General features: G+C 44.6%; 1 protein-coding gene across 2 annotated transcripts in view; it reads left to right on the top strand.

Annotated features, from left to right (window-relative positions):
- GRIN2B (glutamate ionotropic receptor NMDA type subunit 2B) overlaps nt 1-19,338 on the top strand; it is a 206,877-nt gene that overhangs the window by 81,645 nt on the left and 105,894 nt on the right. For both annotated transcript variants that reach the window (XM_087767094.1, XM_087767095.1), the window contains exon 4: nt 6,256-6,854. In XM_087767094.1, the coding sequence (XP_087623220.1) occupies nt 6,256-6,854 (599 nt within the window). The remainder of the gene's footprint in view (nt 1-6,255; nt 6,855-19,338) is intronic.

The raw sequence follows: 19,338 nt of genomic DNA, 5'->3' as shown, positions 1-19,338 counted from the left end.
CTGTATGCCCTGCCTAGCAGGGACCAGAAGGACAGCAACACTCTCTTCTGTAAGAGAGGGCTCTTACAGCCCTCCAATGATTTATCACAGTATATCCTGCCTGCCTTTCCATCAGTGGGAACACTGAACTGGGTCTCTTCCTTTCACTCATCCACCAATTTCTGTAATCGCTTCTCTGTAACCATCATCTCTGAGCTATGTATCCTTCTGTCAAATAATGCCAGTGTGTTCAATAGTTATTATGAGAATAAGGGAGGTAACTGGTAAATTATATGGTTATGTAAACCACATTTCTGCATTTAACGAATTTGAACTTCCCACTGACGGCACGTTCCCAAGGGCAGCTCTGAGGATTTTCACCAAAAATGATCCACTCATTAGTGAATCAGAGCACTGGGAAAGGATTGCAGGAGGTCATCTGCTCCATCTGCTGTGCAAGCCAAAATCAGTAATAACCCCGGGAACCTGTTTCAGTAAGACAGGGAAGTTTTGAAATCCTACTAAATAGTACCAACTAGGCAGAGAGTCATTAAGAAATGACACAGTCCATGCTCCAACCTTACTTTGAGTAGGTTTTGCTGTGAATATGTGTATTTGTGGAAATGTGAGCTTGTATGTGTGTGAGAGACGCAGAGATGCTGTTCTAGATGCCAGTCCCACCACGGGGACATTGTGCTAGGGCTGTAGTGTCACCGTGTTCTCATAGTCCCTACTGCAAGCACTCAAGGAAAGGACTCTCACAGGATGATGCAGCATGTAATATTTAAAACAGAGTTTTATTGTATTGAGTTGTTGAAAACTAAATAAAAAAATTAAATGTGGGGAGAAAAAACAAACAGGCAGAAGATCCTGACTGCAGGCTAGCCTGAGGCAGTGATGCATTTGTGGTAAGAATAAACAGTAGTAAATGAACACTTAAGCAACAAAGATCCTGATTTCCTGTCAGATCTGTTATAACAAACGGGACTCAGAAATATAGAAAATTTAATTATAAGGCTTTGAACTGTTGCAGCATTTTCCATCATGAACAATAAAACTCCCAGTGAATCAGGTATCCCACCAGGACTGTGACAAATAGGTACACAGCGGTGTCTCAATTTTGAAGAAAAGAAGTATATAGGTAGGGAAATTAAGGTCTATGTTTTCCCAGAAGTTATTTGGTGCTTGCTCACTCATTTTTGCCTCCACAAAATGTGTAGTAGGCAGGGCCGAAGTCTAAACAAGAGGCAGCCCTATGTGATTTGTCTGTAGGTCATAGAGGAATTTTGCAATTCAAGACTGTACTAAAGACACGCGAACAGCTTTTCTTCTAAATCAGGAAAATGAGAAGAGGGCTTTGGAAAGTGATAGTGGCCTGAGTCATTAGGATCTTATAGGATCCCCTTTGCAAACCAGAAAGGAAGGGAAAGGCAGACCCCAGTTGTTAAATTATGGCTGCACAGCAAGCTTAATGCAGCAGCAAATGGGGTTAGATATATTGATGTTCCCAAAAGCCTAATAAAAGGGGGCTACTCCCAGAGCAGCACAAATTGTATTTCTCCTGCACCTGTGTGGAGATAGCAGCCTAAGGCATTTTGCAAAAACACGGTTTATTTCTCCAAATCCAAGAAGCAAACACGTGCTCTTGACTTGCTTCTCACTCAAATTCCTTGTGCGTAACTTGACACACCTGGCCCTTCTGGGGTCTGACACTTGGACTGGAGCTAAAGGAACTTGCCACCAGTAGCAAAAATCTGTTCATGGCCCAGACACAAGAGCATGGTTCAAAGAACCAGATTACATTCAGATAGGTTGACGTAACATGCTGATCTCCTCACTCCCCAAGTCACCAGTTATACTATGGCTCAGTGGAAGGCTCTCCAGTTCTTCAAGATGACCAGCCCACTACAACTGTTTTTGGGGATCGTGTGTTCCTCTGCTTTAGGGATGTTCTCGAGTCTGCCACATGCCAAGAAGCGGTTTTGCTCTGGATAGTAAGATGTTGTTTGTAAGGCAGTAATTGCTTTTCCTTGCCTGGGGAATCCAGAGAGCCTGCTAGGAAGGAACTTGTGAGAAAAGCACCCCGGACACCTCTCCTGCTACATCTGAGGTAAATGGTTCGTTAAAAGGCAGTGATTGGTTTCAACTGGTGCAGCTGCAGGGGGGCTTCTCAGAGAGTCACCTCACCTTGCAGCCTTGCCAATGGCCTGCGTCCTGTGTGGGGGTGGGTCAGACCTGGTTTTGGTCTGCAATATCTGCATGGGCCTGCCCTTGAGGGACAGAAGTTACTGGGCAACTTAGAATTGGTGACAATAACACTTGATCACTCTCTAAACCTTGTGCCACCTCCACAAACCCTCCTCTATCCACCTAGGAACTCACCAGCCACCAGTCTCCAAGAGGAGGCTTCACGGTGAGTGCTTTTGCACCTTCACCATGTGCAATCCAGCCTCCTTATCTGAGCGGTTAAACGTGCAGGAGTGGGAGGCAATACTTGTCCCAACAGCGGTAAACTCAGAGCAGATTTTCTGTGGGAAGCCATCTGTCACCAGGGGAGTGGTGCTGTGTCAATTGATCAGCTCCACCTCCAGCTCAGCTCTGCAAACTACAGATCCCTGACCTTGCAGGGTGTCAGTGGGGGAGTACTAGGATCTTTGGAGGCACTGAGATCCTGTAATGGAGTCTCTACTCTTTCAGGCTGGGTGAGGGACACCCTGCAGCATCTTGCTTTCTCTTGCAGCAGTCAGCTATGGGGAGCCTGGGCTTGCAGGTGAAAAGACTGTAGGAGAAAGACAAGTTTGGTTTTTTTTTCCTGTAGGCAGGGGATTGTATTTCATGTGGATGATGTGTGATGTAAGGGACTTCTTCTCCTTCGAACTCAACCTATCCCATCCCAAACTTAAATCTGTCTCCCAGTGGCAACACTGAACCATGTTTTGGCTGTTCCAGGGTGAAAAAGGGAGGTGGAGAGTGAAATTTCTGCGGGAGAAAAAATAGGAGATTCTAATGTTCTGTAAAAACCTTTAATGTCTGGATGGGTAAAATATTCCTTTTTGGTTTTAAACTGTAATAACGTAATAATGATTCTATGCGGTATATGTGTGTAAAAATGGTAAAACCACCTTAGACCTACCTTCTAATTTAAAAGCCTTCACTGTAACACCACAGTGAGGTCAAATTCCTGCTCTGATAGCCCTGTGGTTCTCTGTCAGTTCAATTCCTTCTCTTTTTCCCTGATTTTCCATCAGGTGTGGTCAAAAATAAGGAGAGGAAGGAAATTGTGGCTCTCGGGCATTTTTCTTAGTTTGCTTTTTGTCCCCCAAAAGGCACTCACTGAGATTCCCATCCAGCTCTATCAGCAGTTCTCCTGATTTATTATGAGAGGGACACTTTCTTCTACACTGTTGTTCGTCCTTCCTCCCTCACCCCTCTCTTTTCTGAGTGCTGAGTTGGTTAAGGAATGAAGAACATTTGGCTAGCCCAAGTATTGGGGTGATGAAGTGCCAAGAGACATCTTGGCAAGCCAAAAGCTGGACTGGCTTGCACTTGCTTAGCGCTCTCATTTTGAATAGATGTTGCCTCTTCTTGCTACTTCTATAATAAAAATGCAAGCAGTTGCTCAAGAGCAATTATTACCTGCCCAGCCAAGTGGTCTGTGCTGTTTAATTTAAGGAGGGGTGCTTACATTTCTCGGTGGAGAGGAATTGTTTAACTGGGTTACGATAAAGCTATCTGTTTGGCGTTTTGTTTTTTGATGTTCTGATACGCTCTGGTTAGTGAGGACCTCTGAATTTTTTCCCCAAGTTTTTGGGGCTGAATTCCCTTCAACAGTTGGGCTGTGCACTTGTGTGGAATGATCTGTAAGCAGGTGCTTTAGCTGGAACATCTGACCCTATCTAAAATCACGGGGAGGGCAGTACCTCCCACACCTCACTACCATGCCTACTAACTCCTATGTGTGTGTGCATGCAGCCTTGAAATACTAGTGGATTTACCATCTCCCATCCCCTATTTGTCACTGAAGAAAGAATCCACTATTTTTTCAGACAAGACTTCAAGATGCTGTGTGTCAAATGTTCCCATAATTCAACAGCCAGGTCCTTCAGATCTTAGACTCTCTGCTAGAAACTGTGGAAATTTGCAGTCAATTCAGAGGTTCTTATGCATAAGTATAGAAAAGCTTTTGTTGCATTTAATATAAAAACAAATACTAGTCATCAGTGTAGCTGTCTTGCCTTTTCATGTTACAGTAAGGCTGAGTCTTCGAACTCCAGCATTCAGTTTGCTACAAGTGGCTTTCAAAGGCACAGTGAAATGAAGGGTGTTGGAGATGCTTGTTCAGGCTTTCTTCAAACTCTGGCAGATGTCGTGACAATAGTTTAATCTTTCCTTGGGCTTTCCTGATTTTCTCCATAAGCATCAAAGATAAAAAGTATCTTTTTATTGGAAGAGTAAGTTATTTTCCTGAGCACAGTTCTGGGAGAATGGGGTGAATTCCAGTGACAGAAAGTATGAGCTGTTTGCCACAGATTGAGAGGCTCAGTTGCTGCTGATGTTTTTTTAACTTGTCTCCAATTTGTTGCTGCCTTCTTTTCCTTTTTCTTTTTGTGTACATTTGTTTTTCCAGTGAGCAAAGAGCAGCCCTAAGAGTACTTTCACAAGTGGGTGGTAAGCTGTGTGGAGGAAGTGAACCGAGTTTAATCACCAAACCTCACAGGAGAGGCATGGGGATCTGGGAGCAAGGACTCTTTCGTATAGGATGTGACCCATAAGGAGTTCAGAAAAGAGAAACAAACAGCTTAAAGCTGGATGCAGGATCAGAGCTTTTTTTTTCTGGAGTTGCTGAGCTATGGCATATTTTGCCAATAGACAACCTGGCTATAGGTAATCAAAACCAGGACTAAAGAAGGGATGGATGGATGGATGGATGGATGGATGATTAACTGGCACTCCTGCTGAAAACAGCTTTACCTGCCAGGCTGTAGGAGAGTGAATTTGGTAGAGAGCTGTTCTAAATGTGAGTATCTCGAGATAATGTCTTGAGGCATTTGCACAATGAGTTTCCCCAGGTCTAAAACTCCTGACTGCCTCCTTTTTGATCTCTGGTTTGGCTCTTCTGGCTTATTGAAAGAAGGTGGGGCTGCTATCTCATTCCTAAAAGTGGTGATTGGATTTGGAGGATTTTCTTATTGTAATTGGAATCTCTGCAGAGAGTTATCATTTAATTCTGCCTTTTTTTTGTTTGTTTGTGATCTAATCCTACTCTACAGAAGTCAGTAGGAGTTTGCAGTTGATTTTAAAAGACAGAAGATCAATCCATAAGAGAGCATACTGGCAAATGCTTTTTCCATTCTTTTCCATCATGAATTGGGCAAAAGCAGGGATTTGGATTTTACTGGATCTGTCACAAATTGAAAGCCTGGTATCTTGTGAAATCCTGGGAAGATAAAGGCTTACACTATGCCATTGGAGGGCTGAGATCTGTACAAAACTCCCTTGGAGTCTTGGAGGTTATAAAATGGTACAAGTTCTGATTCTTGCAAAGATGAACTTGGTATGGTAGAAGGATATGAAAGCAATATCAAGAGAAATATTGAGCTGACGTTTCTCTAAAACATGATATAAACAAAACCCATGATAGTTTAGAATTTTATTTTTTCCATTTTAGTATGTTTTATGCTGTTCTGAGACTGAGCCTTCACAGTTGTAGCACTCTGTGCTACTGCTTGCTTTGAGAGGAGCTTGCAGTGGAAGTTCTTAGAGCTATTTGTGTCCAATGGTTTTGCCTACTCTAGTTGTACTTCAGTCTAGATACTCAAACTAGAGTGACTGTCCCAAACTAAATCAGTATCAAAGCTGCTGTGTATCCTGTTTATACTACATATAAGGTTATGATAATCCAGGGATTAAAACTCTTCATTTCTGCAGCCATGGAATATTTTGTACATATTCTCTTTTTCTGTCCTCTCTTGTGTACCACTTGTTCCCTGTCTGTTAGAATCATGCCTAACATTTGAAACCTTTAAGTAATTTCAACAACCTGCCTTTAAAAATAAAGTAAGGACAGCTGGTTATAAAAAGGCTTTTACTTCCTTCCCACTTGCGTCACTTAAATTTTTAAAAGTTAAAAATCCTTAAGCTCTGGCCAAGACATGAAGTGTAAGATTCTGACTGTGTGCCTCTCCCTCCATGCTCAATGGATTGACTGGGAATGCTGTTTATTTCCTTTGACCTATTCTTGTTTTCTTTTTCTCTCTCTTTGACTTCCTATTCTAGGATGAGTCATCCATGTTCTTCCAGTTTGGCCCATCAATAGAACAGCAAGCCTCTGTCATGCTCAACATCATGGAAGAATACGACTGGTACATCTTCTCCATTGTCACTACTTACTTCCCTGGTTACCAGGACTTTGTGAACAAGATCCGCAGTACCATTGAGCACAGCTTTGTGGGTTGGGAACTGGAGGAGGTCCTCCTGTTGGACATGTCCCTGGACGATGGGGACTCAAAGATCCAGAACCAGCTCAAGAAGCTCCAAAGCCCTGTTATCCTCCTCTACTGCACAAAGGAAGAGGCCACCTACATTTTTGAGGTGGCCAACTCTGTGGGTCTGACAGGCTATGGTTACACGTGGATTGTGCCCAGCCTGGTGGCAGGGGATACAGACACAGTGCCATCTGAGTTCCCCACTGGGCTCATCTCTGTCTCATATGATGAATGGGACTATGGTCTTCCTGCCAGAGTGAGGGATGGAATAGCCATAATCACCACGGCTGCTTCTGATATGCTGTCTGAACACAGCTTCATCCCTGAGCCCAAGAGCAGCTGTTACAACACCCAGGAGAAAAGGATTTACCAGTCCAACATGCTCAACAGGTAAGGGAAGGGGCTGGGCCAGCCTTACAAAAGAGGGGTCAGAGAGGACCTCTGAGATCACAATAATTCTGCTAGGGCACATGACGCTTTGGGGCAGCGGGCAGTGTTAGCCAGAACCTGGGCAAGGGGAGGCATGCTGATGGTGGCACCCACATTGCTGTGCATCATGAGTGCCAGTACTGTCACCCTGTTAGAAAGCCTCCATACAATACAGGGGGCAAACCAGCATGAGGAAAAGGAACAATGAAGGCATAGTGCAAAAATTTGAGTGTGCCCTTTGATGCACACAATTTTGCTTTTATAACAGCACTGTACTTGGAGTGTCTTTACATGAATGGGTCTGTAACTCTCAGGTGGGTTCTTGCTGCAAGCAGTGGGGATGTTTGTATTGAAATCTAGAAGGCGCCAGGTTCTGATCCAGGCACCAGCAGTACGTGAACGGGTGTCCTTTATAGGTGATGGTTGTGCAACCCACCTGGCATAGTTTCATGGCACCTGTTGTCTAAGGACCAAGCGTCCTTCTGCTGTCCATTAGGCCTGAATTACAGGAGAGAAGGAAGTGCAGAAAGATGTGGAGAACTAGAGCTGCAAAAAGAGTTAGAGTGAACAACTCTGCTCAGCTCCTGCTTTATACTGGAATTCTTTAAAGCCCTTGGGTGTCTTAAGGATCCACTTTACCTCAAAGAGGAGGAGTTGTACTGTCACCCTGCTCATTGGCACCTTGTTGGCCATTGTCTGCTGGGTGTTTAGGGTCCCATTCTCTCTTGTGCACATTATGCAGAGAGCCTAGGCACCCCCATCAGAATGGCAAGTTTTTCTAGATGGAAAAGGACATTTAAAAACAGGGAAAACCTATTTGAATAAACATCTTCTTTTGATTCAGATTCAGATTTACTTTAGAAATAAATAGTGCTAAGATGCCTGTTTAAGGTCATAGAGGAAGCCTGTGGTGAAACAACCTCTAGAACAGCACTCTGATTACTAGATCTTCCTTTTTGTCCCAGCTGGAGTTTTAGTGTGTCACTAAGTGACCCAGATAATTGGGCATGGGAAGAGCTGGGGAAGGTGGTATCTGCAATTAGCCAGATGCTCCCTGACCTGCTCAACTCTCATTCTCCAATGTTTTACATATAAAATCCTTGGGCAGGTTGGTCCTTTTGTGGTAGGATAAGGGGAATCCAGGTGGTAGCCATCAGGAGAGGTGGCCACACAAAGCTCAGCATTTGTGTTCATTTATCATGATGAATCATGGAACAGTGTAAATGTGATGGATTGGTTTGTGTGCTATGATCCCTCACTGTCAACTGTACTAGGCAGACAGGGGGACTGGTGAACAAGGAAGCAAATTTTGCTTTGCCTGAAAGTTGAGGACTGAAAGAAAAGTCTATTCTTTGACCCATTATATTATCCATAATGCTATCTGCTATTTGTTCTTTGTCTCTATGATCCATTGGCATATTACCACATCTTATTGCCTTTACTTCCTCTTTCCCATACTGGCTTTTTGCTGTCTGCAAGCCTGGGGACCACCAAAGGTGCCCAAAGCTTTTATCAGTTTCCTTCCCAGCTAGGCTTAGGGGTAAGGGGTGCTTTCTGATGCTCTTTTGAGTCATCCCTGGAATGATTAAACAGGGAAAAGATATTTAATATATACAAGGTTATCAGAAGTAGCATCAAGGCAGGCTGTTGTTCTACCTTTCCAAATGAATAGGGATTTTTTGGGGGAGCTGTATTGTGTCTTTTCAGCAGTTATCTAGAAAACAAAACATTGTCCCCTGCTATGTGATGCAGTGTTCTGCAGAGACCTTCTGCTAATTAGTTCTGGTGACACTGTATTAGCCTGTGCATAACATCATACCCATATAGCTACACTGCTTCGAGGACCCAACATAATCTCTCTGTGTAGCACTTCTTTGCATTGTATAGAAGTTGCAGCTCAGAAACTCTTGAGTGTCTGGATATGACAGTACTGTTGTACAGTGTAGATATGCCCTGAAGCCTGGGCAACCCACATGAAAGCAGTTCTTGTCACTTTTGAAGATATTAGCTTTTTTCTCACCTTCATGGCCCAAATCATGCTGTTCCTTCTCCGTTGTCTGCTTTGGGTACAGCATTCACAGGAATGACTGCAGACATGTGTAGATATACCCAGCTTAGTTTGGGTACCGGCATCAGTCTCACTGAGAAGCAGAGTCAATTAGTCCATGCCAAGCTCCGTTATACCACTGCCTAGATTGCTGCAGGCACCTGAGCTAGCTCAGAAATAATTACACTGTGTTGCAGTTGCTTCTGTGACCACAGTGCAAATATTCGCTTTGTCTCGTACAGTGCTGGCCTGTGCTCTGCCAGTCTAGGGTTCTGACCCCCCCAAATGTTTCCACCCTGTCTTTACTTCCAAGTGAGGTGGTTAAAAAGTGTGACTTCAGGGGAGTTGGGTACTTGGTTTTCTGTTTAAGTGAAATTACTTTTGGGCACCTTTTGACGTATAAAAGCTAGTGGTGTCCAAAATGAGCCATTGCTTTTACAAATCCAAAGGTTCAATAGAAATGTGAGAGCTTCAAGCTCAGCCTCACAGCCTGGAGTCTGGGTAGGAAGAAAGGTAGAGGAGAGGGAGAAGAAATGGAAAGAAGCAGACTTGAAGATATGAGTTCACCTCACTGAACCAAAACCCATGGAGATTAATGGCTATAATCTGTGTTCATACCTTCAAGTCCTGTTGAATTCGCTGGAATTTACTATGTGCTAAGCTTTAAACCTCTCCTGATATACTTTGTCTGTCTGACGTCTTTAAATCTCTCCTGAAATGCTTTGTCTATCTGGGGTATTACAGATTCTGCAGACCTGGCTGCTTCACACCTTCCCTAACCTCTTCCACTGACTAAGATCCCACAGCACTTGTGCATTGTGCACAGCAGGCAGCAGCAATACCTGCATGTCTGGGACACAGTCTAGCTCTCTTTGGACTGGACTGAAGGTTCTGGAAAACTAATTTTAGTCCTGCCCCGGACCCGGCAATACTATATTCAGACATCTGCAACTTACAGTTCCCCCTCCGCATGCCTACACAGAACAGAGAAATGTATGTACGTGGGCTTGAAGTCTGGGGAGACTGCAAAGTGTATGTGACCTCAGATAATACATCACCACGTAGCTGGTGTTTCAGAAACTCTTGAAGCTAATCCAAAGTGGTCCAATTTGCTTCAAATCCATAGCTGGGAGGCAGTGCGATAAAGGAATTTTCCCATTTTATTCTTCGGAGAGTGACACATCCAACTAAAAAAATGTGTAATTTAGTTCAGCTGGGGCACATTATACACTAAGACTGTGAATTAGTCATTTCCCAAGATCTGCCTTTGAACTCTGACCATTTCTTACTTTTTTTTTCTTTATGAAAGTGCAGTAGTTCTGAATGCAGCTAAAATCAAATGGTCTTTCTCAATGTGGTCTCAGTTGGTGGTTGATCTGGGTATATAATGGAGTAAGGAGGAAATGAACTGAATATTGCTCAGATTTAGAAAGCAAGCTCAGTTTCTCCATGTCTTTCCCCCTTCTTACATTGACACTCTTGGTCTTTTTTGCAAGTGCTTGTGCAAATGAAATTTTGTTTGAAGTATGGCTGCAAGCACAAAAAGAAACAAGACGGACTGTTATCTAAATGCCATTTCTTGCCAGTGTAGGTGTTTGGTCTGTATCTTCTTGTATTAACAATGGTCTCATAGCAACTGTTTCTTGTCTGTCTTGAAACTGATTCTCCTTTTAGTTAGGCTGGAACCGCAGAATTATGATCACGACCATTGAACATTGCAGATTTTGTTCTAGAAATGAGCCCTCTGGTGAGATAACTCCACTAACTAGTAGGAAAATGATACTTTAAGAAAGGTTTGTTCTACAAGAATTGTTAGTTTTCCTTTTGAATGATTTTTCAGGAAGTTTTCCTCTACTGAGGGATTTATCTCAATTTATGCTTATAATAGGCTTAGGTGATCATTTGGAGTCCAAATATCCAAACGCTGTTTTCCAGTTCAATTACACTCTTTAATTCTTTGTTTTGTTTGTAAAAATTACCTGTTCATTTATTCCTTCATTGTTCCAGAAAGAAATCTGGTTGGAATATTCCAGTCTATCAAGTTTATAGTTATCTCAATGGCCCATCTTCTCCTGGGCATCCAGCAAACCACTGTCCTCTCTGCTCCCTTGTACTGGATGAGAAGATTACAGAGGTTGGGAAGGAGATTCTAACAGGGTTTTCCTCTGGAGAGATAATCAGATGTGGAGTTTTTCCTTCTTGGCCCTTCCAACGAGAGTTGCTAACCTTCTAAGCATTCTGCAAAGCTCATCTATTCTCCCTTCACCATGGCTACTGAAGAGTGAGTGGGCAGAGGTGGATGTGTTTATAGGCAGCCTTCTGCTTATTTCGTTATTTTAATTGATGGGACAGATTTCCTTGAGCTAAGGATTGGTGCTTCTCATTACATTTTAGAAATGGAAAGGAATACCTAAATGACAGGAGCATTCTTGGGAGTGGAATTCAGGGATGAGTCATGAGAAAAGAATATGATTTCTGGCACATATTTGAGGAATAGAAGCTCAGCCGTTTTGTATGGATATTCACAGTCGTTGGGCTACATAAGCTGTGTTTTTATTATAGCCTTCAATGAGACCTGGGTTCTTCCTACTGGTTGTCATGGCTGCTTGTGAATGCTGGGCCATAACTACTAGTTTGTTGTTGTAGGGTTACTAATGAGTTCTCCACTGATTGGCTTTAATAGTCTCTCATTTAACACCAGGCTGCACACACCAGATTTCATTTTAATAAAAAGTGCAGTGAAGCATTTGCTTTGGAATGAAAATACAAATGTGGAATTATACTGCCTTTGCAAAGAAATACATTAAGAGGGGAACAAAGGTAGGTTCAATTCTGCACCTCAGATTCCTCAAATATGAAAACAGCTGGCAAGCCAGCTCAGTGCGTTGTTTGAACATGATACTTTGACTTTGGGGGAAATACTAACTTTCATCTGGACCTTTCCATGCCAATCAGTTAAGAAATGCAAAAGAGCCCTTGATGAATGGTTGTAAACTATTTTCCCTGGAACACCCAGGGCAAGCTCTGTTCTCACATGGCCACATTCCCCTAGTGGAAACTAGGAATTGCTAAGGCTTAGACAGCTGAACAGTGAGACAGTGAACAGAGAAAGTACTTGCAATAGGATTGTACAAATATATTGCTTCCCTGGAGACTCAAGACAATAGGGGCTATATGCATCCCTGGAAGGGTGCAGTGCCACTTCAGGGTGTTATGCCACCCTGATACCCGGGAGCAGCACTATGCCCATAGCATCCTGGACCTGCTTTCCCCAGGTCAGTGCCAAGGACAGTGCCCAGGCAGTGCCTTCTCTTGTTTCCCGTGCCTCTCCCAACCCATCCTCCTGCCCTCTCCTCTCCAGTCACGGCAGCTATTGCCTGCCACGTCAGACACAGGTATCATCATCATATGTCATTTGCAGGTGCTGCCATGGAGCCACTCTGTATTGTCTCCCAGTCGAGTGAGCCACACACCTTCACACAACACAGCAAGAGATTTGAGAGCAGGAACGGAGAAAGGACTGCTTGTGTCACCCTTTCTCCATTCGTAGGACTGTCGAGTTAACCTTGTGCTAAGAGACAAGAGCGCTGGGCCAGCATTGAGGTCTCACTGGCTTTGGTGGGGCCACATCGGCCTGCTCGGCAGCTAGCTGGGAAGCCCTGCTCCACCCCTTAAACCAGCGCTGCTCCAGTGGTGGGAGGCGCAGTGCTGGGACTTGCCTCTTAACTCTGGGGAGGAGGGGAGAGAAGGTATAAATGGCATGTTCCCATGGATGCAGAAATTGCCCTTTTCAGAAACATGGAGGGTGAGGGAGCATATGTAACTTGTGACCTTTCGGAGCCTTTAAGCCAGTGTCTTGTTAGCAGCTCGTTATGCTCCCGCTGGTTGGTGTGTCCGGCTGCCGTCAGGCTGGTGCTAGCTGGCAGCACATGGCATGAGTGCTGGTGACGGATTAGAGGTCCCTGCTGCTGAAATCTGCTTGTTCCTGTCACTGCTCCAGCAGCAGCTGGAGGCCGGGGCTGGCCTGCACCTCCCACCTCCGTCGGGGTCTCTCTGCCTCCCCACGTCTCTTGTACATCACCTTACTCTCTGCTGCTTGCATACTGCCATCACCTTCTTTTTTTTCCCTCACTGGCTTGCATTCCCTGTTGCATTTCATTTGCCCTGTGTGCCTTGCTCCCTGTTGTGGTGGTTCAGTGCTGATGAAAGGCGCTGTGTTCCTTACCCTGGGGCTACCAGTTAGTCACACCGCCTGCCCAGGAGGTGAGCAGTGGGTGGGGGGGAGCATTTATCCATGTGCCACCACATCTCAGGGGCAGCATTGGCTTCCTCTTACTCTTTTTTCTGTCCCCTGAAGGAGGATGCTGAGGACAGATTTGTAACGTGCTCTTGACCCAAACCTCCCCCATATGGGTGGGCTGCTAAGGGTGCCCGATGCAGAAGGGCACGGTCTGTGCCCGGCTGTCCTCCTTGCTTTGCCCAGCCCTTAACCAGTGCTGCTTGGGCAATGGGAGGCACGACTGTCTTGCAGGGAAGGTCTAACCAACTCGGCATGCCAGTAGGATAATGCAGACCCCTGGCTTCTCAAAGGGAGTATATGATGAGGAGACAGCAAAAATGTTTGTTCCTCAGCAGGTCCCACATGTTGCCTTGGTCCTGCAGACCAAGGCTTTGTCTGAGGGGGAGAGGATGCACTTTTTCTGTGTGGACAGCTGGATTTTTCATCCTCTTTGCAATTAAAATAGGATGGGAGGGTTCAAGTGAAGTGATAGGTTTTTGGCAAGGGTTATCTTTTGATTAGAGGACAGACCCTTTCATAAAGGCCTCCAAAATTCACCAGCTGGGAATGAATTTTGGTATGCACCATCAGTTTCCAGATGGGAAAATGTCCATGTTCTGCTTCCAGCCCTCTGAGACATCTCCTGCTCCGCAGCCAAGTCCAATTAGTGCTAATACCGTGGCAACTTCACTTGCTGGTGACAATATGCTTTAACTTGTGCATTCAGGCTCTCTCCGCTCTTCATGAAAAGCATATCAAAATCCTTCCTCTGTGGTGGAGCTGAAGGAAGCAGTGCGAAACCACAAACCCAGCTCTGGCTACGGTTTAGCATCAGTGACAGTGGCATCTTTCCCCAATCACAAAATGCAGTTGGGGTCCTGTGGGTTTTAAAGTGCCCCAGGGAATTTGAAAACCTGCTTTAGCAGATCAGTGGAGGGAAGGTGAGAAATAGCCTCTTTCCTTCAGGGAATGGCTTGATGAGGCTGTGGATATTTTCTGACTTGCACACCTGCAAATCAATGGTTAGCCATATGCAGTTTCATCAGTAGAGCCTGTAAGGAACATGTGCATTTTTTTTTTCTTTCTGATAGAAACGTGTTTTTTTTTTTTTTTTTTTCCCTCAGAGTTAATGTTCTTACTATCTTTCAAGTTTTTAAAAATAGGCACTGCTGCGTTGCTATGGCTCCCTGTGCAACTCTGGAGCAGCTTTCTCTTCTCTTCTCAATTTGGGTTTGCGGTTTGACAAGACACCAGCCCAACTCGCCGCCTAGTGGCTCCCTCCCCGGGGTGGTGGTGGGGACCCCGACAGCGTTCACCGTTGACAGAAATTCATTAATAAAAGAGAAAAAAAAAAAAATCAGATGGCCTTTCTTGGCAGAGAGTCGAGGCATTAACCCTGGCGTGTCCCGGACAATATTTATTTGTTACATTCTGCAGTCTTAACGCCATTCCTGTGGTTTAACTTTCGTTGGAATATTCGTTTCCCCTGTCTGTCCTACACCCTTGTGTGATGGAGCTGAGCCCTGTCAAACAGCTGGTCTGTTCCCCTCCAGAGGCACCTGCCATTCAGTGGTCTTTGCTGTATATGCTTCATGTAATAAATAGTTGTGCATGTTTCAAGCTAAGCTCGCAGTTAAGTGCTTTGCTGAATCGAGGCTTAGAGCACTCCTGGCTAGATGCTGCTCATGAAATTCCTCTCAAAATCATTGCTTTAAGGGTGCACTCGAGTCTTGCATCCAAATTTTGGGAAAATGTGGATCTGCATATCTGTGGGGCAGCTGAATACTTATCTCGAAGGGACCAAACCGAACTGTGGCTTTGAACATCTGTTACCTGTGCAGAATCTAGACCTCCCTCTGCAGACCTCTCCACTGGCCTGTTTTCAAGTAGCTATAATTTTGAAAGTACATTTTGTTTCGTGTTGCAAATTTTATTTTCATTCTCAGTCCAAAGGTGAACATTTTTGAAAAATCTGAGAAAAAAAACCTGTGCATCCGATTTTGAGTTATGAGAGTGTGAAATGAATACATTTGTTCTGCTTTCAAATAATTATCCATCAGTGGGGTTTCTATTGGTGTGGACAAATAACTCAAACCTAGCTTCACTTCAAACTTCAAAAATTGGTTTGCAGTGTTAGACAAGGGATTCCTGCTTTGTTAAAGTTAGAAAATTTGATTTTGAATTAAATATGAACATTTGAAGGTGGCGTATGTTACCTTAGTGTAATTTTTTTTGTATTGTACAGTCACTGTGCACTATATTTCTTGAAGTATTTGAATGAAAGATAATCTAGAAATGTGGTATTTAAAATGCTTAAATGTGAGTTAAATAGTAACAAAGAAAACAGAAATGGCAGAGACCTGTCAGCTTGTCCAGTCCACTACCTGTTCTGTCATTCCTGCAGCGTATTCTCTCCTGATTTAAGTAGTAAAAATGTCCCTACTGAAGCCTGCAAGCACCTTAATATAAAATGAATATTAAAATCTAACCATAGTGCCCTTGAAATGATCAATCAGACTGAATGCTGCCAGCCATCTTCCTACAAAGAAAGCTCTTTTCCACCCCTGTGGAGAGATTTCTGAGCTTGCTATATCACACTGAACAGGTCTCCACACCTGTCTTGATTGAGTAAAGATTGTAAGGTGATTAGAGCTCCCCTCTGCAGTAAAGCACCACGAGAAATGCTCGAAAAACAGATTTTGTGAACTTAGGGTTGGTCTTTGTTGAGGCTCTGGCAGGATGGCAGGTATTTGGATGAAGAGTTCACCCGCTGGTGGTATGGCCAGGGTGGAAGAGAACTGCTACACTGGACTGAAAACCCGTGAATCTCTGTGGCCTGACAGTGGTTAAAAACGCACAAATGCTGACTCAACACTGACTTTTTCTCTGGTTTTTGAAGCTGTATTAAAACGAGATGGAAATGAGTTTTCAGTGTCTTGCCCAGTGTTCTTCCCTGTATTATTAGTGTCACAAATGAAATCATTTTTCAGCAAGATGGCTACTTCCAGTAGCAGTGTCAGCATCTTACATTTATTTATGACAGGCTGTAGTATCTTTTATCTGCAATTCCAAAGCACTTTACAAAGTAGAAAGGGATGGCTTAATTCACCGCTAAAATTCAGCCATCTCTGGGGTGAAATAGAGCAACTGTTTAACAGCACATAGTATGAAGCAGAGATGAATACTGCACCTCACTGGAGCTGCACGAGGAATTTCAGCTGGCAAAATTAAATTGCTAGAGGTGGATTTTCGCCAAGACATTGGGGCTGTTTAATAAGCGCAAGAGATTAGCAGCAGTGCCACACATGCCTCTTGTGTGCCTGTGTGAAGCAGGCAGCCAGCAGTTCCAGAAGTGGTTTCAGGAAGGAGGTTGGCAGCTTTTCCAGCGTGCAGACTTTACCAGCAGATGATATCTGCTTTCAGAGACCTTCTTCATCACAAGACCATGACATGTTTTGGGCAGATACACCTTGATTCTACACTGATTATCTGCTTATTTCCCCTGGCAACTCAGCCCTGGGCAGGGGAAGATGTCCAACAAGGCCGCTGTGTACCTGCTGCCGCATATAGACAAGCGTTAACCAGAACTGGATGGGGAGCAAAAGGGTCGGCTGCAATGAAGCTCTGGGAGGATGCAGCCACATAGGTAATAGATGCCATAAATAAAAGATGGTCCCCCCAAAAGGATGTTTTTTGTTGCTTTCTTCTTTAAAATAATGTGTCACTGGCAGATTAAGCCTTGTGAGTGACATGAAGTACCTCAAACACAGACTGCTGCAAGAAATGCTTTCCACCCTCTTCTCAAAGATGCTGACGCTGCCCTTCTGCATCTGAGTGGTGACGTGTGGCATGGTGAGAGCTTAGAAGAACTGGTGCTTAAGCCATGACAAAATGCTCTCCAGCATCACCAAGGGACTGTGAAGACTTTGAGGTGCAAAGTACAGACGCTTACAGCCTCTGAATAAATCTGAACATCTAGCAACTGCTCTTCAGTATGCCTAGTATGTATTTGTGTGAAATAGCTGTTCTGGGGGGGAGTATGGGATGGTGGGCTTTCCAGCATTTGACTTGCCCAGATCCAGGAGGTGCAGCAGGACCGATCTTTCAAGGTTCTGCATGTTCTGCTGCCCTCATCTCAGTTTCCTTTTCCTTCTCTTTCCTTGCAGGCATGTAGTTGAGATACTGGAGGAGCTCTACTTGCAGATCTATTTTGGTTTTAATGTAGCGGTGAGGAGGAGGAGGTCTTACTTTTTGGCAATGTGAGACTACTGGTCAGATGAAACAAGTACCTTGGAGATGGTGCCAAGTCACAGTTTCTCTGGTGGCAGTGGAAAGATGTTAGTCCTGGGAAAGGCCCCAGTTTGACTGGCTAGAGTGAGAAGTTTACTTAATTTACTGATTTGTATTTTTTTCTCCAAGCAATTTTTCATGGAAAGCTCAAGTTTGAATTGACAAGGGCACAAGCTTAGCAATGCTGTGAAATTGATTTGGGATAGTTTATTATAGTTCCATGAAATTGCTTAACAAGAAAGTTTGGCAGAGTGAGGGAGCCAAATGAGAAGAGCATGGTGCTCCCAACAGTGGGTGGCACTGGAAGCACCATGTAAGCCAGTACGGAGGGTATGTAGTCATCCAGGGGTAGGATTAGCAAGAGGGTAGTGGACAGTTGCTCAGGTGAGAGGCATTCACCACTTTCCATTGTGGATCAGGCTGGTTTGCGCTGTTGTTGGTTGCCTGCCTTTTGGCTACACGCTTCTGGATCCTCACAAAGCCTGGAGAAGGGACCCTATGTCTCAGTGCTCAGCTGTGGCAGCTCTGAAATCTTCGTCACAGCCATCAGTCGGCAGTGTGGAAGCAGGTCCCCGAGAAGGGCACTGACAGAAAGGCAGCAAAGGAGTGTGGGTGCAGAAGGAGGAGCACTTGGGGAAATGAAAAGCACCACTGGGCTTGGTTTTACGGTATTCGCTGTGAAGGGCATGCAGGCTGCCGCGCTTGGCACACAGCCGGTTGCCCAAGTGGGAGGGCTGTGGGTGGCACTGACCTTTATTCCTCCGTGTGGTTCATAGCTTATCTTTTCAGTTGCCACAGGTCAGAGCAGCAGCACTGAAAGCCGGAGAGCTACACGGATGCTGTGACCTTGGCTGTGGTCATTCTGCTGAAGCCAGGCAGTGGGGACACCTATGCCAGTGAATTCCCGCAGCCTTCAGTTGTCAGCTGAGAAGTCAAGGGAAAGCAGCCATACAAATTTGTCATATTTGTGACAGAGGCTCATGCTTTAAGCTTTTCTTAAGCCTCAGAAAAGAAAGCTGTGTCGTAGCATGTAGGGGTCTCATTTGGAGATGGCTGAGTGAGAAACGGTCCTCAGTCCTTCCCCCCTCACCATTATAGAAGAATGGAGATGTGGGGCTTGTCAAGGAGAAAAACGCTGTTGTGCCTGTGGCTATTTACTTAACTGTTATGCCTCCAGGAGGGTGCTGCAGAAGACCATGAGCCCTCAGCACTCAGGGTGTTGAGGGTGCTCCCAGAATAGCAGTACTCTGGTGAGGTGTCAAGGAGCCAGTTTGGTGCCACCAGGAAGCTGTGGAACAAGTTCTTCTGCGGTGGCATGTGCTGGTGACACAGTGAAAGATGGCGATAAACTGAGGGAGGTCTGTTTTACAGGAACGGCTCTCTGGTAACAGCTCACACCTTTACTGATGTAGACTTATATGCCAAAAAGCTTGTTTTCCTAGTCAAGTCCTTATGTCTCTTGGTTTTGCAGTGTCTGCTGTGTATTCCACCCCTAAAGATGTTGTTTCTTTATGTTCCTTCTTCAGGCCAGGAATCCTTTTTTTGCCTTCTCATCTTGTTAGCAGGCATGGGAATGCTGGGCTTGTTCTGGCCAGTGGGTGCAAGAGCAAATTTAGAATATATCCTTCTGCAGTATTCAGAATATGTTCTTCTGCAGTGCATCTAACCAAGGATGTAAATGGTGAGTAGTCAAGTAGAGGAACAGATGATTGAACAACTACTTAGGTGTTTGAACTAACAATTTTTTTACTTCCTTCTCAACCCACTGATCCTAATGGGTTTCCCACTGTTTGCCTGAGAGAGCTCTGAGATGGGCTGGGAGTGGGACT

The sequence above is a fragment of the Nipponia nippon genome, unplaced genomic scaffold (assembly GCF_047370975.1).
Source record: "Nipponia nippon isolate SJK-2023a ecotype South Korea unplaced genomic scaffold, ASM4737097v1 scaffold_3, whole genome shotgun sequence".
NCBI classification, from domain to species: domain Eukaryota; kingdom Metazoa; phylum Chordata; class Aves; order Pelecaniformes; family Threskiornithidae; genus Nipponia; species Nipponia nippon.
This window is presented reverse-complemented; position numbering and strand designations above follow the sequence as displayed.